The sequence below is a fragment of the Schistocerca serialis genome, chromosome 8 (genome assembly GCF_023864345.2).
Source record: "Schistocerca serialis cubense isolate TAMUIC-IGC-003099 chromosome 8, iqSchSeri2.2, whole genome shotgun sequence".
In the NCBI taxonomy this organism is placed as follows: Eukaryota; Metazoa; Arthropoda; class Insecta; order Orthoptera; family Acrididae; genus Schistocerca; species Schistocerca serialis.
In genome coordinates, this window is record NC_064645.1 from 442446020 (window position 1) to 442472561 (window position 26542).

The following is a 26542-nucleotide window of genomic DNA, read 5'->3' on the forward strand; positions in this document are numbered from 1 at the left end:
CAGAACTGTAACAGAAGATCAGAAAGGACCCTTCAGTCAGAAACTGAAGAGAGATCAGGAGGAGGAGGAGGAGGAGGAAGCAAACTCATCTGCTACTAAGTTGCACTCCTCAGTTGGGCTGTACAGTTTTAAAAATGTGTAAAACAATGGGAAGTCCAGGATTGAATGATGACAATATTATGAAAAGGATGTATTGCTACTCACCATATAGTGGAGACGTTGAGACCCAGACAGACACCAAAAAGAGACTGTCAGCAGTAAGCTTGTGGCCAGAAGGCCTTCATCTGGAGTGTACACACACAAACATGACCACTGTCTCTGGCCTCCAAGACCTGACTACACATGATGGCAGAAGCAATCTGGGTAATAGGGGGGAGGAGGAGGAGGAGGTTGGACAGTCGGAGGGCTCGCAGGGTAGGGGTGGGGAATGGTAAAGTGCTGTCTGGGGAGCATACAGGGGCATGGTGTGAAGAGGGGAGGGTGAGTAGGTGCAGTCATCAGGTTAGACTCTGGGTGGGTGGGTGGGTGGGTGGGTGGGGGTTGGGGGGGTGGAGGGGAGTGGGAAAGGAGAGAAATAAAAAGACTGTGTGTTGGTGGAATAGAAGGCTGTGTAGTGCTGGAGTGGGAACAGGGAAAGACATAGTTAGGTGATGGACAGTAACTGACGAAGGTTACTCATTGTACTTCACCCACTTATCCCCCTTCCCTTTTCCCACTCCAGCGCTATATGACCTTCTGTTCCACCAACACAATCACAGTCTCTTTTACTTCTTTCCTTTTCTACCACCCCCCACCCCCCCCCCTCTTGTCCCACACAGTGTCTAACCTGATGACTGCACCTACCTGCCCTACCTTCTCCCCACCATGTCCCGTATGCTCCCACAAGCAGCACTTTACTGTCCCCCCCACTCCTATCCTCCTATGCGTCCCCCTTCCCGCCCCAGCCTCCTCCTTACTCCCACCACCCAGATTTCTTCTCCCATAGTGCGCAGTTGCTTGCAGTCTGGTCTCGGCAGCCAGAGACAGTGGTCATGTATGTGAGAGTTATGTTGTGAATGAATGTGTGTGTATGTGGGGGGGAGTGTACTTCAGAAGAAGCCCTTTTGGCCGAAATCTTACTTGTTTAGCAGTCTTCTTGTTGTGCCTATCTGTGACTCAACAACACCTCTTCTATGAGGTCAGTAGCAATCTAGCCTACTCATAATATTGCCATTAAAAATATGATTTTTATAATTACATTACCACAGAAATATTTTACTAGGCTTAAGGTACTAAATTTGTTTCAGCTACTTGATGCCTTCAGTAAGCAAATACAAAGTCCCACGCGGCATTGCTACATAATCATGAAAAATGCGAAGTACCGTCTAATCAGTTGCAGCCCTTAATAGAGAGTCCATTATGGACAAAGTAAAATAGTTGTACTGTTTAGTAGTTAGTTAAGGGAAAGGATAAAAGTAGTAATGTGCACTACATTTCAGTGTTTTTTGTTATGTTAAAAGTCCTTAAATATTTGTTGGGTACCATTGTATTTTCATGACTTTTTCTTTGGCACTTATTTTTCCAGGTCAACCAACAAGGATTACAAGGGCAGTGGATATGACAGGGGCCATCTTGCTGCTGCAGGGAATCATCGAAGTAGTCAGACCTATGTTGATCAAACATTCTTTTTGTCAAACATTGCACCTCAAGTTGGTGTTGGTTTCAATAGAAATTCATGGAACCGTTTGGAGAAACATGTTCGCAGATTGACTAAAATATATAAAAATGTTTATGTCTGCACGGGTCCTCTCTATCTGCCCAGGTATTAACAGTTTATAGCAACATTAATTATAGTTTATTAGGCAATAAATTTTCTCCATCACATGTATTAGATGACACTGTAACTGAGTACAGGATATAATTTAATACTAGGAGGAGATGGTCTGCAGTTATTTTGCCAAATGCTTCTGGTTACTACACAACTTTCGGTCCTCACCCGAAAGTTAGCAATGTCCGACCTTTTGTAAGTGCCTATCGACAACTTAATGCCTCAACTGTAAGATGAAGTGTTACAAACACCTTCCATTATATATACTTTTGTATAACCTTCTTACAAGTAGTTGTAGAGATCTGCCAGGTTGACTAACTAAAAATTCAACATATACTAGAAAAACTGTTTTTTACAATAGTATATGCTGCCTTTTTGACATTTCTGTCCTTGTTAGTTATAGCATCAGCCGTAGAGCCTAACTGTCAAAATGTTTAACCTGCTACCCCTTAGCATGTCTGCTGGCTGTAAAATCATTACCGAACTATGGTGGCTCTTACGCCTTGCTTAATGTGTGTAAAATCACTGCCAGAATTAAAAAGTCTGATTGAATGTCTTACTGCTGTGATGTCCTGTCTCCAGTGGCCTGGAACTATGCTGCAATGTTAGTTGTTGATGCATGCGCATAAAAAATGCGACTACTGTTCAGAAAGTAAGGTGACTTATCAAATTGCGCAGGCAATGTACATTTAATTATAAATCTCTTTTTGTGCTGTTGGTGCACATGTCCCGGACATATGTTCACAGTTTCAAGCATACAGCATAGTTCATTTGTTTTTGACAGATAGAAAGGTTAGACATGTTTTAGTGTGCTTGGTGATTTTCGGTTATTATAAAAATTGGAGCAAAGATTTTGCATCAAACTTTGTGTGAAAATGGAATCAAGTGCTGTAAAACACTTGAAATGTTGACAGTGGCATATGGTGAGTCTGCTGTAAGAAATTAAAAAAAAAAAAAAAGAAGTTACGAGTGGTGCAAGCATCTTCCAAGATGGCTGAGAAGATGCCAATAATGAACCTCGCTCTGGACGCCCCAGCACATCAACAGCGGATGACAACATCGAAGCTGTGAAGAAAATTGTTTTGGAAAATCATTGAATTACCATAAGAGAACTCGCTGAGGATGTTGGCATATCAGTTGCCTCGTGTCATGCAATGTTTTTGGATGTTTTGGGCATGAGATGTGTGTCAGCAAAGTTTTTTCCAAAACTTCTCAATTATCACTTAGGAGTTCTTGAATGACATCAATGATGATCCTGATTTGCTCAAAAGGATCATAACTGGTGACAAAACACAAAACAACATGACAATCATGCCTCAGCCACCATATTCACCCGATTTGGCCCCCTGCTACTTTTTCCTGTTTCCAAAACTGAAGAGACCTATGAAAGGACAATGATTTTCAATGATTGAGGAAATAAAAACTACATCACTGGAAGTACTCAAAGCTGTACCAAAAAGTGCTTTAAGGATTGGAAGAAGCGTTGGCACAAGTGTATTGTATCTGCGGGGGATTACTTTGAAGGGGACAATATGAATATTGATGAATAAATACATATTTTTTCATAAAAATATAAAGTCACTTTACTTTCTGAACACACCTCGTACGAGGGGGGACCCAAAAATAACCGGAATTTCTTTCTAGAAAGCATATACTTTATTGTTTGGAAATACAACCTTAATCTCCTTTGAAGTACTCTCCATTAGCATTAATACAATTGTCCAAACGTTCATTCCAGTGTTCGAAGCACCTTTTAAATTTGTCCTCTTTGATACCTGCTGGCACTTTCATGACATTGCGTTTTACGTCTTCCACATCTGCAAAACGATTCCCTCTCAAGTCTCTTTTTCATCCTCGGGAATAGGAAGAAGTCCGAGGGTGCTAAATCCGGCGAATAGGGTGCGTGGGTAAAGGTAGTTGTCTTCGTTGAGGCCAAAAACTGGCGAAAGCTGAGAGACGTGTGCGCGGGAGCATTATCGTGATGCAAGAACCACACACCAGAATCCCACAAAGTCGGACGTTTTCGCAAAAAACTTGTGCGAAGCAGTTTCATAACCTCCAAATAGAATTGTTGGTTATTGTCTGGTTTTCATCTTTGAACGCATCCTTCATTTTGAGACAGGCTTGAACGCGACGATCCTTTTGATTTCCGGTAAGAAGCTTTGGCACGAATTTTGCTGCCACTCTTCGCATCCCCAAATCGATGGTCAAGATGCGCTGAATTGAGCTCCAGGACAACCCGGACAAGTTCTCGAGTTGGTCAGTTGTCCTGCGTCGATCTTCACTGATGAGATCACGGATTTGTCAATGTTGTCTTCACTTCGAGCAGTGGAAGGTCGACCAGAACGGGGCTGATCTCCAACCACCATTTCTCCCTTTTAAACCGAGAAAACCATTCGTACACTTGTGTTTTACTAAGAGCATGGTCTTTGTAGGCTGTCTGAATAACCGCAACAGTTTCTGCTGCGTTCTTGCCAAGCAAGAAACAAAACTTCACTGCCGCACATTGTTCGTAAGAACTAGCCATTTCCTCGTGTCATGTCTGCAGTGTACGCACACTCAAAGAACTGCCAAGGAAACCACACCTCTCACTGTTGGGTGACTCTGCGTGGCAGAATGACTCAGCAGAGCTCCTACTACAACCCTCTAGCGGCGCAACTGGCTACTACAAGTACACGATGTGCAGCATTACGATTCTGGTTACTTTTGTATCCCCCCTCGTATCTACTTCCTTATTATTTAAAGTTAGAATTTGGTCCCGTATTGTATGAATCAGTTGTAAACATCCAGCGACTTAGAGTATTAAGTGTTTTTGTGCTTGTTTCTCTTCATAAATCTTCTGTCAATGTTATAATCTTCCCTTGAGATACTGTCTCCAAATCTAACACATTTATTTAATCATTATGTTTCTCCATTTTCAGCATTGAGTTTATGGTCATTGTTGGTGTGTATACATTTTGTTGTGGTTTTTATTCAGTTGCAGAAATTTCAAGATCCTCTAACTGTTCTGTTCTGCAGTTACACTGCACATTCATGTCATAATGCCATTTTTGGTGATATTGTCACATCAGAAGTAAAGGTTCTTCTCATTGCACCTTTGGTATTTGTGATATATTGGAACTACCGTTGCCAGAATCTTGTTAGTTGCTACTAAGAATTGTTGTGGTTCATTCAAAAGGCTTTAGCTGCTCATAGAAACTCCTTATAGTTAACTTTCTTCACATAGTTGCTGTACAGGGATACGGATGGTGCTAATCATTATAATCCACTTCCTACACTGTTGTTCATAGTTCACTGATGGGCGTTTTTGGTGATGCTCATCCCCCATCACTAGGTCTCATTTCGTTTGTATTAACAATATACACTACCTCTTGTTATTCCTGTTTTTATAGAGGAGTGCAAAAACACTGCACTGTGAAGTACTCTAAATTTTCTGGGTATACATGAATTTGCATTCCCAGGAAATATTTGGGTTCAACATAGGAACAAATGCTGATAATGGTGGTATTGGATTAATTGTTCCACATGTTTGTAGTGGCCAAAAACTGGTTGAACAAAATGAGATGCCACAGGAAATGCGTGCTTGAACATAAATGCAGATGCTAGCCAAACCTGTAGCTTGCTACAGTGTATTTGACCACAAACACCATCTGTGCAATGCCTTCAACACGTTACAAGTATCCATCATGATCAGAACAGTGTTCTTTGTACTTGTGAGTGCATTACGCGGGAGGTAAGTGAATTCGAGCATGGCAAATTGTTGGTGCTTGTGCGGGTGGGTGCTGCCAAAATGATGGTAGCCGAAGTGTTTGGTATTTCCAATAGACACCACATTAAATATTTTTACCATATACAAGGAAAGTGGAAAAACATCATCCACTACTTCATAAGGCAGGTGAAAATGTGTATTAAGTGATTGTGACATGTGATCATTGAAGAGGATTGTGATGGAAAATAAGAGGGTGACAGCTGCAAAAGTCACTGCAGAACTGAATGTTACACTCGAGAACACTGTCAGCACCAAAACGACATGAAGGGGGCATAATAAGCTGTGCAATACATAGTGAGCTGGAACTTCAAAACCACTCATCAGTGACGCAAATGCCCGTAACAGGATAATGTGATGCCGAAGTCGTAAAACCTTGACACTGGGGTAATGGAAGAAACTAATTTGTTCGGATGAGTCTTGTTTTGCAATGTTTCCAACTTTTTGCTGATAGCGAAACATCGCAGGAATTCGGTTATGGTGCTGTCTTCCAAGATTGCAAGAGCACTGTTCACACAGCTCTCATCGTCCAGGACTGGTTTTGTCAACATAAAGATGAATTGTCGCATCTCCCATGGCTACCAGTCACCAGATCTCAATATTATTGAACATATGGGGTATACCTTGGCGAGAAGGGCGTGATCACTATCCACCTCCAACATTGTTACCAGAAGTACCCACTATTTTGCAAGGAAAATGGTATAAGATTCCCTGGAAAACTGTACATGACCTGCATTTATCCATTCGAAGTAACGGGAAGCTGTTTTGAAAGCGAATGGATTTCCTACTCCCTATTAGGCCTGGTACTGCGTTCTGTATTTTTGCCCCCCCCCCCCCCCCCCCTGTATATGGATATAGGGTGTTTTTAAGATGCAATCTCTCTTCCCCCCCCCCCCCCCCCCCCCCAATATCTCTCTCTCTCTCTCTCTCTCTCTCTCTCTCTCTCTCTCTCTCTCTCTCTCTCCCCCCCCCCCCCCCCCAATATCTCTCTCTCTCTCTCTCTCTCTCTCTCTCTCTCTCTCTCTCTCTCTCTCCCTCCCTCACTCTCTGCCCCCTCCCCCCCCTCTCTCTCTCTCTCCCTCCCCCTCCCCCTCCCCCCTCCCCCTCCCTCCCTCTCTCCACCTTTCCCTCTCCGATGTTGGATGGGAACTAATACCCCAATAAGCAGGCATCGCACAGTTCTTTGGCAGCGTTGCAGATGGGAGATCAATTGAGTAGCCTAGATGCAAAAGCCACTAACTGCATGATAAGTGAAACTGAGATAATTTTGAAAAACTTGTCTCATTCAAACTACTAAAGACTTCATTTCTTTTTGAAAAAATAATTTAAAAATAATTAATTACTTGGTATTAATGGCTGAAATCTGCGATTAGGTTTTATACATTAAAGTCATAAGTGAAATATTGACATAACGGTTTTTGCACCCAATTTATCCATTTAGCAGGCTTTGCAAACGTATCAAGCCAATTACAAAACAAACATTTTGTTGCAAAACCTGCTGTTTGGTCATATGTCAGGAATGACAGAAGGGTGGACATTAATTATTGCAAACGTAAACAAAATATATTTTATTTCAAAGCAGTCTTAAAACTCTACACAAATGGCATATAAAAATATGAAAGTGACATTATTTTACGACGACAAACTGCCTTATTTTACATCAAAAAGAGAACAAAAATGCATGTTAGTTTTTTTAACTTCTCCATTGTGCTTTCGACATCACAAGATATTGTAGAAAATAAAATATGCTCCAAATTTATTCTTATTCTTCTTTTTCCAAGATTTTAGAAACACAAAAATTGACAGAAAGTTGCATCTTAATTAAAACACAAAAAATTCTAGAAAATGAAATTGGTTGAAAATTGCTTTTAAGTGACATCAACTTCAACACTGTCCATCAACTCAAAACCATTTCCATTCATTCTGAGGGTTGGCAGTGGCAAGAGTGATAGGAATGCCTTCCTGCTTGTCAAATGCCTCAGTATGGAATTTGAGTTTGTTGTTGGTTGCCCAATCTTCACCAAAGTGGAGCAGATAATGCTTTTTGATGTCTCAAGAGTTTGCCTCCTGACAGCTCTACACCTGCTGTGATTGGTGTCAGGCTGTTTGCTTTGCTGAAATCTTTTCCCCTCTTCAGGATGCTCTTCATCGCTCCAGCTTCAAAATTGTAGGAGGACTCTCCATGAACTAGACAAATCTTCGTTTTTTTCTTTTCGTAAACACTTTTTTTTTTCTTTTTTTTTTTTTTTTTTTTTTTTTTTTTTTTTTTTTTTTTTTTTTTTTTTTTTTGCGTTTTGAGAAATGTCAGTTACCAGTAACTTTAAGTGAGCCTTCCACCTATTCTTTCCAATCTTGAGCAGGGCATTCATATCATCCTAGACGTACTACCGTTGCAAATGTCTGTGTTCTGAATGTATATAGATGGGTTTTCAATGATGCTCAACTTGCAGAGTTGCCTTTTGATGTTACCAAGAAACCTGTCAGGTGGGATGAATGAGTAACCCACTAATTGGGAACCACAGTTCTATTTCTTCTTGATTGTTGGGAGCTTTGAGAAGAAACCAGTGACTTAGCATGCTGGTCATCATCTGACCGCCACATCCGTTGGAAAACAACCGAAGTTTTTCACTTCTTTGGAGTTTAGGTGAGTTAGTCTGTGGTGTAACATTGACGCTGTTTGGTTTGATCCTTTGGCATATTTGTGTTCCAGCCAAATGTACGAAAACACCGTGTCAGTTTTCTGGGGGAGGGGGGTCCTCCGAGGAGCCTTGGCAGACTGTAAAGTTGTAAATGTACATTTGACAGGAATAACGGGCCAGCTGGTATGGTGCCATTGGTAGTACTAGATTCTTCTGACAATCATAGCTGAGATCAAACAATTGAAAATCCAACATGGTGTGCATCAATATTATGAAAAAGATAGTTGCTAAGTTTTGTGTTAAACTGGAGCAGTTGGCAAGTGTGACCTTTGAAAAGTAAAAATGGGTTTGTGGCTAACATTCCTTATCAAGAGCATGGGGTTTTCGATGGCACAAATCATTTTTGGAAAACCGAGAACACATTGAACATGAACCTCACTCAGAAAGATTTTCAATTTAAAAAACTTACGAAAATGTCGTACGCATGCATGCTCTTGTGAGATCAGTCTGACATTTAACAATAAGGATGATGGTTGACCTGTTAAACTTATACTCTTTCATCATTCATCAAATTTGGACTGAAATTTTGCACATGCGAAAGGCCTTGTGCCAAAGTGATGCCAAAAAGCTTCACAACTGAGTGGAAGGACACCTAAATGTGTGCATTGATCTGCTTGAGAGGATTGCCAACAACTATGAATGGTTCGACTGTGTGATCACCAGTGATGAGTTCTGGATTTTTGAATACGATGCTGAGACAAAGCAGCAAAGTGAAAAGTGGACACTGAAACATCTTATTGACCGAAAAAGCTTGAATGAGTAAATCAAAGATCAAAACAATGCTAACAAATCAAAGATCAAAACAATGCTGATTTGCTTTTTTGACAATAGGGGTATCAAGCATAAAGAATTTGTTGCTCCAGGACAAACTGTCAAACATGCCATTGAAATGCTCAGAATAAGGGTGAGTCCAGTGAGTCCAGACATTGCAGACAAGTGGATGCTGCATCTTGACAGAATTTTTTACCTCAAATGGCATTCTTCTTGTTCTGTACTGCCCTCCCCCCCCCCCCCCCCCCCAACCCCTCCCCCCCCCCCTCCTACCTTCTCCTAATCACCTGATCTGCTTCCTTGTGACATTTTTTTATTTTCCCAAAACTGAAAAAGTCTTAAAAGGATGTCACTGTGGGAGTCTGGAGAGCATTCAAAAGGATGTGACAGACATGTTAACGGCCCAACCAGTTGAAGTCTTTCAGCGCTGCTATCAAGACTTGGACAACAACTCAGCCAGTGTATAGCTGCCAGAAGGAACCGCTTTGGAGGGGAGAACATACAACACTCTTGCTTGAAAAATAAATAAATAAATAAAAACTTTGGTAACAAAAAAAAGCCTCATTACTTTCCTCACATGCCTCGTATGTTTGGGCAATGTTAAAAGGTAAGATATATACAAGCAGTATCTATTACTCACTGAAAAGTTTGGCTTGTGATTACAAGAATTTTAGCTTGGCCAAAATTTGAAGTGCGTTTTACAAGCTTTGTGTAGAGGGAGATCATTTTGAGCATCTATTGTGAATAAAATTAAGTTTAATTTTGGCACATTGCGTCTTAGTTTACACACAACTGAGAAAGGTGCACTGGGCCATTATATGGCAGCTGCCAAGGGGATTAGCTGTAGTACATCTCGCACAAATTGCAGCCATGCACTTGCCTCATATATCAAAATCCTCTATCTTAATCCTAGCAATTCCCTTAGATAATTATCATCTACCTATGACATTGTATTAATTTGTAATAGTGAACCTCTGTTTTTGTTTTTAAAAGACCGTAGCTGTTGATACACAAAGAAAGTACAAATCTCTCTGTAACTAATCCACTTTTTATTACTCCTATATTGTTTTTGTTTGGCTTACTAATGAAAACTTCACAGGAAACTAATTTGTTCTTTTACTGCAGGAAAGAAGATGATGGTAAAACATATGTTAAATATGAAGTAATTGGACCGAACACTGTTGCTGTTCCCACACATTTCTTTAAAGTGGTTGTTGGAGAAACAAAAGATGAACAACTGGAAATGGAGGCTTATGTTATGCCAAATCAGCAGATTGATGACAATACTCCACTCTCAGTGTTCCAGGTAAGAATTCAAAACACTGTTCTTGTGCCTATTGTTGAAGTGCAGGTAACTATAAAATTTTGTTTATGACTGTACAGGTCCCACCAGAAAGTATAGAGAGAGCTGCAGGACTACTGTTCTTTGATCAGATTTCGAGAAACAAACTCAGATTGATCAATGGTAAAAAGACATCATACGTTTAAGTAATGAGAAGTGGATTGTTACTTTTAGCAGTCATACAGGCAGAGGTACGTTGTCTTAATTATACATTTTTGAAGTATTTACATGTCTTGATTATTGACTATATTTTTGTGTGGGGGAAGTGACCTACCTTTCAGTATAATTGTGAAGGAATTACTACCTTTCCTCTTGTTAAACAATTATCTTCGGAAACCTTTATATATTTGATAATGTAGTTTATGTAGCTACTTTGTATATAAAGTTTTGTCAGCATTTGTAAAATGATGTTTCTCTTTCAGAGTTACTGTGTATGTTACGGTGCCATCTATATATTTAATTTCTTAACTGCCTGCTTGTATCATGAATTGCGTAGACTATGTCGGGGTATTTGTACAGAAAGGTTGTGATATTTATTACATTTAAATGAATTTATCAGTACATTTCTAAGACAAGGCACATGTCAAATGAGCATTGCAATAAGAACAGTTGCCACCCCACATCACAGCTGGCAAGACAAAAAGGGGCACACCTAGCCAAAGTATATAATTCTTTGTGCTTCAGTCTTAAGATACTTTGAATGTGAATATTACAACAAGTAAGAAGACATAGATTGCTACTTACCATACAGAAGGAACATTAAATTGCAGACACACACAATTAAGACACTGACGTAAGGGTCTTGGCCACAGCCTTCATCAGCAAAAGAGAAATGCACAGCATTCAATATACACAAACAAGCACATCTCACTCACACCTGACCGCCAACTCAGGCAGCTCAGGCCAGAATGCACCTATCAAAGAGGATGGAAGCAACAATCTGTAGAGGGCGGAGAGGGGGAAGGGATGTTAGTGTATGGGTGGGTTGAGAAAGGAATGCTGTCTGTCGGAGTGTGCAGGGACTAGAATGCCATCAGGTGCAGCGTCAGGAGGTTGTGGGGCAGGAAGGTGGGAGGAAAAAAAAAAGAGTGAAAAATGAGAGGAGCGGGGAAAGATGGTTGGATGCATTGGCTAAGGGGGCAAACAGAGGGTGTGAGATGAGAATGAGGAGGAGACGATAGGATGGGGGGGGGGGGGGGGGGTGGAAACTGTTGGGTGGTAGGTGTGGGCCAGTATGTTACCATAGGTTGCTGACAGTATAGTTAGGGGATTGGTATAACTACCAGTCAGGTGTCCACTAGGATTAATGGCCCCTGCTAAACTTTGGCCAAGAGCAAAGCAGACCACCCTGTGGCACAACATGCAGCTGAACATAACTTGCTTTATTTCAATGGCTGCTTCACTACCTGAGCCACTGGATCCTCCCCTCCATCACCGGCTTTTCTGAAGTGCGCAGATGGGTGTTGTCCTTGCAACTCCTGTAACTATTCCAGCCTCAACTTACATTAACATACTGCCCCCACACACTTCACCCAGCTGCATCCACCTCCTCTGTCTATCATCTTCTCCCCATTCTCATCTCACACTTGCTTTGTTTTTCACCCTCTGCCAATGCACCTGACTATCTTCCGCCTCTACATCATTCCTCTCTCCCCCCATCTATACATTACTATTCTTTCCCCTTCTCTGCCATTTCCAGATTGCTACATCCATCCCACATGATAGTTTCATTCTTCTCCAAGATGCTGGAGTTGGTACTTTTGTGTAGGTGAGATGTGCTTGCTTGTGTTTATGAAAGACATGTTTCTCTTTTGCTGATGAAGGCTGTGGCCAAAAGTTTATGTATGTCATTCAACAAGTGGTCTCCATTACTCTGAAAGTATTTATTTACCCGAAATCTGACATGGAGAACGTACATTTGCTGAAATATATTCATTCTCTTCACTTTACTTATACCACATTATTTAAAATGACTGAGATTAGCTGTTTTAAACAAACATTATTTAGCTCTTCATTAGTCTTTCTACTTTTTTATTTTCACATAATTAATTATAGATAAGGGAAATGTGAAACAGAATAAATATCAATTTGTGTTTCTGAATCTGAGCAGTTATGGAAGCCCTTTGTGACATGGCACTGACTTTTTCTGACAACTGGTAGTAGTTGACATCTTAAAATGGTTTTACTATGCTATTATAAATATTATTACTCCATAATTAATGCTATGGCTGTTCATTACCCTTCACTGTCGGAATTCCCCCCAGGGGCTTGCCACTCTTTGGCAGGTTCGTGTGTGGCTACCAGGGGGCCCCAGCATTTGCAGCGTTTTTTCCTGTCCGTACTGCATGTCTATCCTCTTGCTGTTCTTTTTCCCTCTCTTCGGGAACATGTCTAGGCTATTATTGGGAATGTTCTGCATTGTCTGTCGCTGACAAACAAACAGTCTCACCTTTGTTTTACACTTCCTTTTCCTTTCTTTGTTTCCGTGCTTGATGGTCTAACTAAGGCCGAAATCCAATCTTACCTCTCTGATCAGTGTGTCATTGCCATCCATCGTGTAATGAAAATGGTAGATTCCTCCTTAGTGCCCACCCACTCTCTTTTTTTTCACCTTTGGTAGACTGGTGCTTCCGTCCAAGATCAAAGCATGCTATGAAATTATCACAGTCCAGCTGTACATTCCGAACCCGATGCACTGCTACCAGTGTCATCATTTCAGCCACACTAGAACATCTTGTCGACACCCAGCCAAATGTGTAACCTGTGGTAGGGATGCACACAAGGGTGATTGTCCGCCTCCTTCTCCCCGCTGTATCAACTTCAATGGTGGCCATGCTGCCTCCTCTCGTGATTGTCCCATGTATCTTGATGAGCGGGCTGTCCAAGGGATTCGGGTAAAGGAAAAAGTGCCGTACCCAGTAGCTTGCAAGTTACTGGCTAGTCGCAAACCCTGTGCTCTCCCGTCTGGCACCTGTAGTTCTGTTCCTGTTACCCTCCCTCCATGAAGGACATGGCCAGACAGTCATGCGACCTCAAATTGAGCTCTGAGGTTGTGAAATCGCCCAGTGTCAAGGTAGCATCACCATCTCCCCATCCCGCTGTGCAACAAACCATCAAACTCTCGCCTCAAGGGGCAAAGCCACCAGCTACACAACCAGTAGGCAGGAAAGGACAGGAGTAGTACTCCCATGAAGACTTCCTCCATCCTGAGTCTTCCTCTAACCAGAAAGGCTTGAAAAAGTCCACCAAAGGCAAACGGTCTTTTCCTTCGCCAACTCATAGATCCTGTTTGACTGTGTCGCCATGTAGCACCTTAGCCCGGCTGGCCTCTGTCTCGTCGGTGCGCACCACCAACCATTTTTCAGTATTGAACTCCACAGGGCAACCGCACAAACAAGCCGATGCTTCTGTGGACCCCATGGAGCAGGATCCTCCTGCTTCTGTGCCCTGTAATAGTGACACTACACCAGCTGTCACTCGGTGGCCACCGAGTTGACACCCCCACATCTCTTCCTCCTCATGACTGTCCTCCAATGGAACGTTCGCGGCCTTCGGTCCCACAAAGAGGATTTACGGCTGCTTTTATCATTGCAGCATTCCCTTGTACTCTGCCTTCAGGAAACGAAATTGCGCTTTGAGCTTTCACATTACTCACCAATTCGTTTTGACCTTCCCCCTGAGTTTGGCATTCCATCTCATGGGGGCATCATGCTGCTCATACGGGATGACATTCATAGTTAACCCATCTCCCTGACTACCCATCTTCAGGCTGTTGCCGTTCGCCTTTTCGTTCCTCACCTGACTTTTTCTCTCTGTACCATTTATGTACCTCCGTCATTCGATGTCATCAGGGCAGACGTCCTTCAGCTTATTGGGCAGCTGCCTCCCCCATTTTTGCTACTCGGTGACTTTAATGCGCATCATCCCCTTTGGGGTTCTTCCAGCACCTGTCAGAGAGGCACCCTCTTGGCTGACCTTAACCAACTTAACCTCTTCTGCCTTAACACTGGAGCACCCACTTCCCTTTCAGACTCCTAGCACACCTATTCCCATTTGGACCTAACCTTCTGCATTGCCCAGCTTGCCCATCATCTTGAGTGGTCCATTCTTTCTGACACCTACTCAAGCGACCATTTCCCAAGTTCTCTCCATTTGCTGACTCCTACTCTACCCGCGTGCATGCCCAAATGGCAGCTTACTAAGGGTGACTGGGAGCTTTACTCCTCCCTGGTGTCCTTCGAAGAACAAGATTTCCCCAGTTGTGATGACCAGGTGGACTATCTTACCAACATTATCCTTACTGCTGCAGGACATTGCATTCCTTGCACTTCCTCTTTACCACAAAGTGTCCCATTGCCTTGGTGGACAGGCATGCCACAATGCAATTCATGCAAGGAGACATGTTCGCCGCGTTTTTAATTGTCATCCTACAATGGCAAAATCCATTCATTATAAACAGATGCGTGCAAAGTGTCGTCACATTCTGCGGGACAGCAATTGAGCTAGCCGGCTTTCATTCACTAATTCTTTTAACAGTTCCATCTCTTCCTCTGTCGTGTGGGTCAACCTCCCGACGGCTCTCCTGGACCAAGATCCATTCCCCCATTTCTGGCCTCACAGTAGCAGATTATGTTATCGTGGACCCTGTTGCTATCTCCAACACCTTGGGGCCACTATTTTGTGGAAGTTTCGAGCTCTTCCCACTATCACCCTGTCGTCCTCCATCAGATATGAGCGGAGTAGGCTCGGTTGATACTCTTCTCTTCTCTTCTCTGAATCGTGAGTGCTACAGTGCTGCTTTTACTATGATGGAGCTCGACCATGCTCTCAGTTCAACCCAATCCTCCGCTCCAGGGCTGGATGCCATCCACATTCAGATGTTGCAGCACCTTTCTCTTGTGGGCAAGCACTTTCTGCTTAACACACAAAACAGCACCTGGGTAGAGGGCATATTTCCCGGATGCCGGCATGAAGCCGCTGTTGTACCCATATCTTAGCCCAGTAAGGACAAAAACCTTCCTTCTAGCTACCGCCCCATCTCTCTTACCAGCTGTGTTTGCTTGGTGATGGAACATATGATTAATGTCCAGCTGGTGTGGTGGCTCGAGTCTCGCTATTTCCTGACGAATGCAAATTTTGGAATTCAAGCACGGCGTTCTGCAGTTGACCATCTTGTTACTTTGTCTACCCATGTCATGGATAGTTTTCTGCGGAAATTCCAGACTGTAGCTGTGTTTTTCAGTTTGGAGAAGGGCTACGACACCTGCTGGAGAACTGGTATCCTCCGTACTCTTTACATGTGGAGCTTCCGTGGCCGCCTGCTCTGTTTGCTTCAGGCATTTTTAAAAGATCGAGTTTTCAAGGTGCATGTGGGTTGTGGTGTGCCTCAGGGTTCTGTCCTGAGTGTCGTCCTCTTTGCTATCGCCATTAACCCTATCATGGCCTGTCTCCCACCGGGCATCTCAGGCACCCTTTTTGTTGACGATTTTGCCATCTATTGCAGTACTCCATGTACCAGTCTCACTAAGTGGTATCTTCAGCGGTGTCTTGATCATCTTTACTCCTGGAGCATCGACAATGGCTTTCGCTTTTCCACTGACAAAACTGTCTGTATGAATTTCTGACGACGCAAGTGGCTTCTCCCACCATCTTTACATCTTGGGCCTGTTACCCTTTCGTTCGTTGAAACTACGAAATTCCTGGGGCTCATACTTGATAGGAAACTCTCTTGGTCCTCCCATGTATCTTACCTGGCAGCCTGCTGTACGTGGTTCCTCAATGTCCTGTGTGTCCTCAGTGGTACCTCCTCCATTTGTACCAGTCCCTTATCTGTTCGAACCTCGACTATGGGTGCTTTGTTTATGCATTTGTACGCCTATCCCTCTTACGCCGTCGCAACAATATCCACCATTGTGGCATCCGTTTGGTTATGGGCGCCTTCTATACCAGCCCGGTTGAGAGTCTGTATCCTGAAGCTGCTGAACTACTCCTATCCTACTGCTGTGATTTTCTCCTCAGCAGGTATGCATGCTGTTTGTCTGCCATGTGTGACCACCGATCCTATGCCTCCTTCTTTGATGATTCTTTTGATCGTCTGTATGGGGCTCGTCCCTCTTTGTTTCTACCTGGAGTCCTCTTCTGGAAGTTTCTACAGCGGTGTAACTTCACACTACCTGCACCTTTGCCGGTGGGAGTGAACCCTTTACCACCTTGGCTTCATGAAGTGGCCCATGTTAACCTTGGATTTCATTTGCTTCCTAAGGACACTACTCTAGCCTTGGTCTATCGCCTTCAGTTTAACAACCCTCGCATGGAACTTCGTGGTAGTACCTTTACATACACTGATTGCTCTCAGAGTGACCATGGAGTTGGGTGTGCCTTTGTCATTGGCACCCGTGTCTTTCGATACCAGCTTCTGTCACACTCGTCAGTATTTACAGCCGAGCTCTTCGCCTTGTATCAGGCCACGGAGTACATCCGGCGACACAGCCTTTTCAATTGTGTCCTCTGCTCAGACTCACTCAGTGCCCTTCAAATTGTATGTGTGCTGTACACCGCTCATCCCATAGTGCAGTGGGTCCAGGAAAACTGTCAACTGCTCACACTTAGTGGAGCAAGTGTGATGTTTCTGTGGATTCCTTGTCATGTCGGTCTGCCAGGAATCAAGGCTGCTGACACTGCTGCCAAGGCTGCAGTCCTCTTACCTTAGACCGCGAGTACCTATATTCCCTCCGATGTTATCTATGTTGCCGTCTGTCAGGAGGTGTTGTCCTTTTGGTTGCCAATGGTCCTCCCTTGATGGGAATAAGCTCCAGATTATTAAGCCCCTCCCAGTGGCTCGGACAACCTCCTCTCGGCCCTCCCGCCAGGAGGAGGTTATTTTAACTCTGCTGCGTATTGGGCACTGCCTTTTTAGCCATTGTCATTTGCTAAGTGGCGCTACCCCACCACTTTGTCCACATTGCTCTCAAGTTTTAACTGTCTGCCACTTCCTGATGGAATGTCCATTTTTTAACCTTTTATGTTCCATTTGGGTTTGCAGTCCGACTTATTGGCCATTTTAGCTAATAACTTGCGGGCTGTCGACCGCATCTTACTTTTTAACTGCCAATGCAATAGGGCGAAGGCCATTCAGTTTTTAGGTTTGGAGCTGAGTTTCTGTAAGGTGTCTTTTTTAGCCCTTTTTCCACATGCCTGTTCTTAGCTGTCTTCTATTATGTTGCTTGGGCTGACATATAGTCGTTTTTTAACTCCTCTCTGTCTTCATGTTCTATAGTTTTGACTTGGGCACATATGACCCAAGTTGTTTTTGCACCCAAAAGCAAAACAAAACGAACTGCCAGAATTGGGTGCTCATGTTTCTGTAAATTTAAATTATGAAAAGGATAGCTGCTACTCATCATGTAGCAGAGATGCTGAAACAAGACTGTCAGAAAGTGAGCTTTCGGCCAACAAGGCCTTCGTTGAAAACAAACACACACACACACACACACACACACACACACAAATGATTGCAATTCACACACAAATGACCAGTCTCTGGCTGCTGAAGCCCTACTGTGAGCAGCAGTGCATGGTGGGGAGAGGCAACTGAGTGGGGGCGAGGAGGAGGCTGGGGTGGAGAGGGGAAGTGGGGTGGGGAGGGTAAGGGATAGCAGGGTGTTGGTGGGGGATGTTAAATTGCTGCTGCTGGTGGGGGGGGGGGGGGTTACAGGGACGAGAGAGAGAGAGAGAGAGAGAGAGAGAGAGAGAGAGAGAGAGAGAGAGAGAGGGTAGGACAGCTAGGTGCAGTCAGGAGGTTAGACAGAGGACAGGGGAGGGGGTTAGTGGAAATGGAGGGAAGTAAAAAGGCTGAGTGTTTTGGTGGAGTAGAGGCCTGTGTAGTGTTGGAATGGGAGTAGGGAAGTGGCTTGACGGGGAAGGACAATGACTAATGAAGGTTGAGGCCAGGAGGGTTAGGGAAATGTAAGATATTTTGCAGGGAGAGTTCTCACCTGTGCAATTCAGAAAAGCTGTGTCTGTGGGAAGGATCCAGATGGCACTGTCTGTGAAGCACTCATTGAAATGAAGAACGTCGTAGTGGGCGGCATGGTCAGCAACTGGGTGGTCCAGCTGTGTCTTCACCACAGTTTTTTCGTGGTGCAGACAGGCAACTTGTTGGTTGCCATAACCACTTAGAATGCTGCACAGTGGTTGCAGCTTACATAGATCATATGACTGGTTTCACAGGTAGCCCTGCCTTTGATGGTACAGGTCACACTTGTCACTGGACTGGAGGGAGTATGTACGCGACAGGTCTTGCATCTAGGTCTATTACAGGGATATGAGCCATGAGGCAAGGGGCTGGACATGGGGGTTGTGTAGGGATGGATGAGGATATTGTATAGGTTCGGTGGGTAGCAGAATACCACTGTGGGAGGGGTGGGGTAAGGATAGTGGATAGGACATTCCATGAGGCAAGGGGCTGGACATGGGGGTTGTGTAGGGATGGATGAGGATATTGTATAGGTTCGGTGGGCAGCAGAATACCACTGTGGGAGGGGTGTGGTAAGGATAGTGGATAGGACATTCCTCATTTCAGGGCATGATGAGAAGTATTGGAAACCCTGGTTGGAGAATACGATTGTTGCTCCAATTCTGGGTGTTATGAGTCACAAGGGGAGTGCTCCTCTGTGGCCGAACTGATGTTCTTGTTGTTGTTGTTGTTGTTGTTGTTGTTGTTTTTTTTGGGGGGGGGGGGGGGACCAAACAGCGAGGTCATCGGTCTCATCAGATTAGGGAATGATGGGAAAGAAATTCGGCCATTCCCTTTCAAAGGAACCATCTCATTATTTACCTGAAGCGATTTAGAGAAGTCATGGAAAATCTAAATCAGGATGGCTGGACGTAGGATTGAACAGTGGTCCTCCCGAATGCGAGTCCAGTGTGCTATGCCAACTTGCTCGGTTGTGGCTGGACTGTGTGACTTCAGGAGGTGATGGGTGACTGGAGAGATAATGCATAGGAGATCTGTTTTTGTACTAGTTTGGAAGGGTAATTATGGTCTGTGAAGGCCTCAGTAAGACCCTCAGTATATTTTGAGAGGGACTGCTCATCATTACAGATTCAACAGCCATGGGTGGCTAGGCTGTATGGAAGGGCCTTCTTGGTACAGAATGGGTTGCAGCTGTCGAAGTGCAGGTATTGCTGGTGTTTGGTAGGTTTGATGTGGACAGGCATACTGACGCAGCCATCTTTAAAGTGGTCGTGTTGGGTTTATTAGGACCAGGTGAAGTGAATGGAGGAGATGATGATGAGGTTCTGGAGGAATGTGGATAAGGTGTCCTCACCTTTGATCCATATCATGATGTCACCCCAGTTGAGGGGTTTGGGATTCTGGATGTTTAGGAAGGATTCCTCTAGATGATCAATGAATAGGTTGGCCATAGCCTTACCCTGGACTCCTTTGTTACTAATGCCTTCTAAGGAGAAGTAATGGGGTGTGAGGATGGTGAGAATATAGTTTGTCGTGGTGACAAGGAAGGAGGTTGTTGATTTGGAATCTGTAGGGCATGGGGTAAGCTGGTGTTCAGTAGCTGTAAGGCCATAGGCATTAGTGCTGTTAGTATAAAGGGGGTGGCATCAATAGTGATGAGCAGGGTACCATATGATAAAGGAACCGGAAGTGTGGAGAGTCGGTGGAGCAAATGTTTGATATCATTATGTAGGAGGATAGGTTGCAAATAATAGGCTGAAGGTGCTGACTTACGAGAGCAGAAAGTCTTTCACTAGGGGGGGGGGGGGGGGGGGGGGGGGGAACAGTAACCGGCCACAATGGGACATCCTGCATGGATGAGTTTATGGACTTTAGGAAGCATGTAGAAGGTAGGAGTGTGGGGAGTGGTAGGGCTGAAGAGAGAGATGGACTCTGGGGAGAGGTTTTGGGACTGGTCTAAGTGTTTGAGGAAAGACTAGATATCCTATGGGATTTACGGCATGGGGTGACTGTGGCAGAGTTCGTAGATGGATGAATCTGACAACTGGCAGAGTTCCGCCAGGTAAGATTCGGAAGGATGTAGGTTGCAGTAGTTACTGGGAGAAGCTTGCACAGGATAAAGTAGCATGGAGAGCTGCATCAAACCAGTCTCAGGACTGATCAGGACTGAAGCCCACAACAACAACAACGTCCTTGTGATTCAAAACAACAGTGGTGGAGCCTTTGTCAGCTGGTAGGATTGTAAGCCCATGTTGAGGGATTTGGGGCTTGATGGTGAGGCAAGGTTCGAGGTTAAGAATTTCTGGAAAGTTGACAGTAGTGATTTGGAGACAGTGGGGGTGGATCATGTTGGATGGAGGAGTGAACTGAGAGGTAGGTGGTACGGTTCAACATTGGTCTTTGGTTGAGTCTGATTTTAGGGTTGATGGTGAAAAAGCGTTTCCAATGTAGGGACTAGGAGAAGCAGAGGAGGTCTTGAACAAATTTTGCTTCAGTGAATTTTGGAGTGGGGCAAAAGTGAGCATGTGGACTGATGCTTCTGTGGGGCTAAGGCCCCCTGTCAAACCTCCTGATAGTACCTAGCTGCCCTACCCTCTCTCCATCTCGTTGCTCTATGCCCCCACAAGCAGCACTTGACTGTCCCCCAACGCTACCCTGCTCCTGCTATCCCTCCCCCTCCCTGCCCCAGCCTCCTCCTTACCCCCACCACACAGCCTCTCCCAGCATGCGCTGCTGCTCAGTCTGGCCTCAGCAGCCAGAGATTGTGGTCGTGTGTGTGTGTGCGTGTGTGTGTGTGTGTGTGTGGGGAGGGGGTCTGTTTTCGACAAAGATCGTGTTGGCTGAAAGCTCACTTTCTGACTGTTTTTGTTGTGCTTATCTGCTACTCAGCATCTCTGCTGTATGGTGAGTAACAACTATCCTTTTCATAATATTGTTACATTCCATCCTGGATTTTCCATTATTTGTGAAGTTAAATTTTTAGACATATTGACGGTGTGTGTGTGTGTGTGTGTGTGTGTGTGTGTGTGTGTGGGGGTGGGTGGGAGGGGCGTCACTTTTTATTTTCTAATTCATCGTTTTCATTCACCAATTCATCTTTTTTATTCACCAGAGCAGTAATGTCTCAAAATAATGGACTGATACTAGTAAATCAATATGGTCTACACTTTTGTTTTGGTCTTTATATTTGTTTCTAAGTGAAATATTTTAGTGTGTTGTCTAATTCCTCCCGTCCCCCATGTCTGTTCTGTTACCGTTCCCAGATGTTCATTGCAGTTTGCAGACCACAATAAAATGTATTTGAAACACTATCTTCCCTAAATTTACGTTGTTTTTACACACTTTAAATTTTTTTAATCTTTGAGCTTGTTATTTTTGCTTGAAACTTCTTGCAGAAATTTCAGATAATTGTACCTCTGTATAAACTTCCTGGAATTTTGACATACATATATAGGTAATGCACTAATTACATATTGCAAACAAGGCGTGTTCTTTCAGCTTCACAATTTCTTCATTCAATTATTATTTTTTTAAATTGCTGTCATAAGGCACAGATACAAACTGGTAACTGCCAACAATTTCACTATTGAAAGGGAACAGTGTGAAAAAGATAGCCTGCTATGCACCACACAGAAGAGGCACTAGGTGGCAAAACAACAACGAAAAAGATTGCTACATATTATTCAACTATTCATCAGACAGTACACGTGCACGCACATGCTCGCGCGCGCGCGCGCGCGCGCACACACACACACACACACACACACACACACACACACACACACACACACACACACAATATGTGCAAAACACGAAGACAACAGTTGTCTACGTCTGATGAAGGGCTTAGCCTGACGATAGAATATTATCAGTAGCCTCTTTCAGTGTGCTTGTCTGCCACTAAATGCTGCTTCTATGTGGTGAGTAGCAATCTATCCTTTTCACTTTGCTGTTATTCCATTCTGTATTTGCTATTGAATCCAACATTTAATGTTCATATAAAACAGTGTGTAACTGTATGCTCCACCAGTTGAAATGGGGACATTCTGGGGTAGCGTAATAGTTAGTTGTAAAATGGAGAAAGTCCAGGTTTGAATTTTGATCCTGGTACACATTTTCGGTTGTTCGTTCAGACACATATGTAATCAATTATTGTACCAGTAAATGTGATCATTACAATCTTTTTATTTATCTTTTATCTTGTCCAATCACAGAAAAATTGACAATATTCCAATTGATCTTTGAATGACAGCATCATGTATAATTATGTTACTCTTCATTACAGATGGATTGCAGCTGGTTGCAAGAATTTCTGTGGCAGTTGGACGGGAAGCTAGTCATGGTAGTTGTAATGGGATTAGTTGTTCAGATGCATGTGAGGTAACCTCAACATAATCAATATATACTGTGTGTGTGTGTGTGAGAGAGAGAGAGAGAGAGAGAGAGAGAGAGAGAGAGAGAGCGCATGAGCGAGCGCAGGGTTGCCACAGGTTCTGGAAATTGGGAATTTCAAACAAGTCAGGGAAATCAGTGAAATATCAGGAAAGGTTGGGGGAAAAAAACACTGGAAGAATCTTGTTTTTGTCTCAGTAGATGAAATGGTATGTTTACAGAGGTGGCATGCATCGTTACTGGCTGAGTGCAGCTGAGTACGTGCACTGCTTCCCTACTCCTTCATTACTACTGCTTCTCTCCTTCCTACCACTCCCCTCAGCTTGCAGTCAGTGTTGCAGTCTTGCTGCTAGCCTAGCTGCTGCCGACAAGAGGCAGGGAGGCATGAGGAGCGGTTTGTTTCGATCTGATTGTCAAGACTAATGCAGTGGCTGGAGATGGCGGTCATATGTACATGAGTTGTGATTGAGTGTGTGCTCTCATTTTCTGACAAAAGCTATGGCTGAAAATTTAGTTGTGGGTGTGTGGATGTATTTTCTACAAGAATGTTTGCAGCTCAGCAATCATCTTTACAGTGAGTTGCTACCTAAGTATTTGAACAAGTTATCAGTTGCATGGATTGATCACAGTGGTCTCATTTCACCAATATGTTGTCTGTGGCTAGTGAATAGCTGGCCACATGAGTGGATTTTCGTGATGGGCCAAAACCGCAGTCCGTTTCTGCGGGTATCTGTAACGGATCAGGCCTGCCGATCTGATGCCATTTGGTTCCCACTAATGTGCAGGCCCTGCCCGTCAGATCTAGTTTCACCAGCCTGCCTGCAGGCTGAGTCTGTTTGTGTGTGGCGTAATGCAGTGGATTTTTATGGTTTATCCTTGGACCCAGGACTGTAGTGCTCCTCGGCAGGCCAAAGGCCACAGGTGATGGATTTCAGGTATTGTGACTGTCTCACCGCAAGTATGTTGTAAAAGTGTGGCATTTTATAGACATTTTATTTGATCTAGAACATTTTGGCACTTCAAAAGTAGTTTATATGTTAGAAAGTATGGACGATAAGAGGAAGAAAATTGCGTCAGTCTATGGCAGTTTGTGCTCTGTGTACTCGTGTATTTCTTGAAAGAAAAATCACAAAATACCTGTAAAATAATGGATATACCACATTGGGTAATAACTAACAATAATGAACATAGTAGAACCAACATTTTATTTGCGGTCACCTACAGTGTTGGTTTACACAATTCTTCCCAGCCTTATACACTTCTTCCAAGAGGCCTACTTTTTTCTGAGGTTATTTCTGAAATCAGTGAAGGTATTTTAAGTCTATCTTGCGACTCCAAGGAAATGCATATTTTTGTCACCAAATGTGTGTGTTTGTGTGGTTTTTTTTTTTTTTAATTGAAATGAAATAACATCAGTGGTATTATTAAATACATGTACTATTTGGCTTACTTTCTCCATCTAAAAATAGTTCATTACAAAAGATGTTGATGTTAGTACTTTAGATCTTTGCTCACATCAGGAAACACCATCTGCTTGCAAGTTTTTTTTAGATATTTCCTCATTTGCATTATTGTTTCTTGTTGTTATGTAGCTGCAAAGACAAACTTGTGTCTTAACTTACCCTTGAGATCTCAAAATTTGTCAGAGAAAAATACTAAAACTTGTGTGGAAATCAGGGAAATACCAAGGAATTTCACGTGGGAAAACTTGTGGCAACACTGGTGTGTGTGTGTGTGTGTGTGTGTGTGTGTGTGTGTGTGTGTGTGTGAGAGAGAGAGAGAGAGAAGAGATTGGTAGGTAGGTTGGCTTTTGCTCTTTTACCATTGAAGAGACTTTGAGAAATAGATCTCAATGCAGAATTTACCTGCTGTTCCTAAAAATTTAATATATCTGAACTAGAAGTAGAGCTCTATGCAGAATTTATCTGCTGTTCCTAAAAATTTAATATTTCTGATCTTGAACATATGGCTAATATTGTCCAAGCATACCTATGAATATGAATAACAATGAAAGTTCCTCTAAATACAAAAGAAATTGCCTGTGCTCAGTTTGTATTTTAAAATGACATGATTTGTTACCAAAATAAAGCTATTGTCTGGTTCATATTTGTTTGGTGTCACAGTAATTAATGAGCTGGAGGTAAAAGATACTATGGCTGAAAGGTTGTGTTATGGCTGTTAGGTGCAGACACTCTATGTGTAATGAAGTGGTCAGTGCAACACACCGGAGTAACTTCTTAGTACTGATTAATTTTAACACTGGCGTTGACTTGAACTGATTTTTTGTAAGCTATACCGTGTTGTTAGTTACTTTGAGCAAAGCACATTTTTCTGATATTTTAGTTAAGAGTCAACAGTGATTTGCAACAGGCTCCACTCAGTCATATCATTACTTTGTCAGCCAGCACCAGAAAGTTCATTGAACAGTGATAAAGATTTATAAGAAGAGTTACATATTTAGTAATGTTTATTTATTACCATATTTTTATTTACTTAGCACATCAGTATTTCAAATATTTTATACTTGTTCATCTTTTAATGTAGTTTTCAATAAAGATGTTTTCAAAAGCTATAGTTATTTTTAATTATTTATTTAAAATACTTATTTTTGTATGCTTTTATTTTGAAGCATCATCATCACACTCACACAAACGTTTGCATTCAGTCCTTTTTCTCTTTCCTTGCATAAGCGTTATGGTGAAATATTGAGGTGCATCATTTTTGTGACTCGTGACTATTCATCTTTATCTGCTAAAATTGAAACTACCAAGCATCCGTGAATAAAACAAATCTCCAAATGCTAACCCTTCTGTCTTAGGTATGAAAGGAGAACAAATATCCTTTAATTGACACTTTCATTTAAGTTCTTAAAAATGGCAACTGAAACAGTCTCAACAAATTAATAACACCCTTTTCAATCGATTCTTCTTGGTTGAAACTATAGTGGGGCACCTGTATGAATGAAATAAGGTGGAACAAGTCATTTTTCCAACACATGGCAGGGATGCTTACAGCAGCCAGTAATATATAATGAAGAAACCGTTAGTCTTGGTTGCAGGGATGTATTTGTTATTTATTTACCAATGACACGTATTGCCTGATTGAGGCATCTTCAGAGTGGCTGAATAGTAGATGGTGTTAGGTACATGGGATACTGAGCATACAGAATGCCCCAGCAAATAAATGCCCTTGTCAAATATCTGGAATCTTTGCATAATGGCCTTTATGAGGCATTGGACATAGTCCAATGGATGCAATACAGGATCAGGCCTACATAATTTTGTCACCATGCAATTGTGTTGGGGGTGTAGTTGCTCATGTCTGGGCTATGCACATAGTACTATGTGTCAAGCCCAGACATAAGCAGTTACACCTCAGACATGTTTGCATGTTGACAGACCTTTGGAGACCTGATCCTGTTTTTCATTCATAGGACTACGTTGCATCCCTCAGCAAGGCAATCGCGCAATGTTTCCAGATATTTGATGAAGGCAGTTAGTTGCTGCGACATTCTGTGTGCTCGTATCCCATATACCTAACATCATATAATATTCAGGCAAAACTTACAGGTTGTCAAGTTAGCTCAAAAGCTTTTAATTTGTCCAATGTCACACCATGGAACTTGACAGGCATCACATGGTCAGTACAACCTAAAAAGGCCAGTATCAAAAATGAGAGAACAATATCAAGAAACTTTGAGTGCCCCCCCCCCCCCAATAGTGATACCTTGAGCAATAATGAGGTCATGATAGCAACCAGTGTGCATAGTCTTGTAGTAATTTCTGATCTT

The 26542-nt window shown here is 43.0% G+C and overlaps 1 protein-coding gene across 1 annotated transcript in view; it reads left to right on the plus strand.

Annotated features, from left to right (window-relative positions):
- Nucleotides 1-25324, plus strand: part of LOC126416794 (endonuclease G, mitochondrial) — a 48836-nt gene extending 23512 nt beyond the window's left edge. Inside the window, exons 3-6 of the mRNA XM_050084664.1 lie at nt 1565-1801; nt 10169-10349; nt 10427-10576; nt 22646-25324. Coding sequence (XP_049940621.1) covers nt 1565-1801; nt 10169-10349; nt 10427-10531 — 523 coding nt within the window. The 3' untranslated portion in view covers nt 10532-10576; nt 22646-25324. The remainder of the gene's footprint in view (nt 1-1564; nt 1802-10168; nt 10350-10426; nt 10577-22645) is intronic.
- The last annotated feature ends 1218 nt before the right edge of the window (nt 25325-26542 follow it).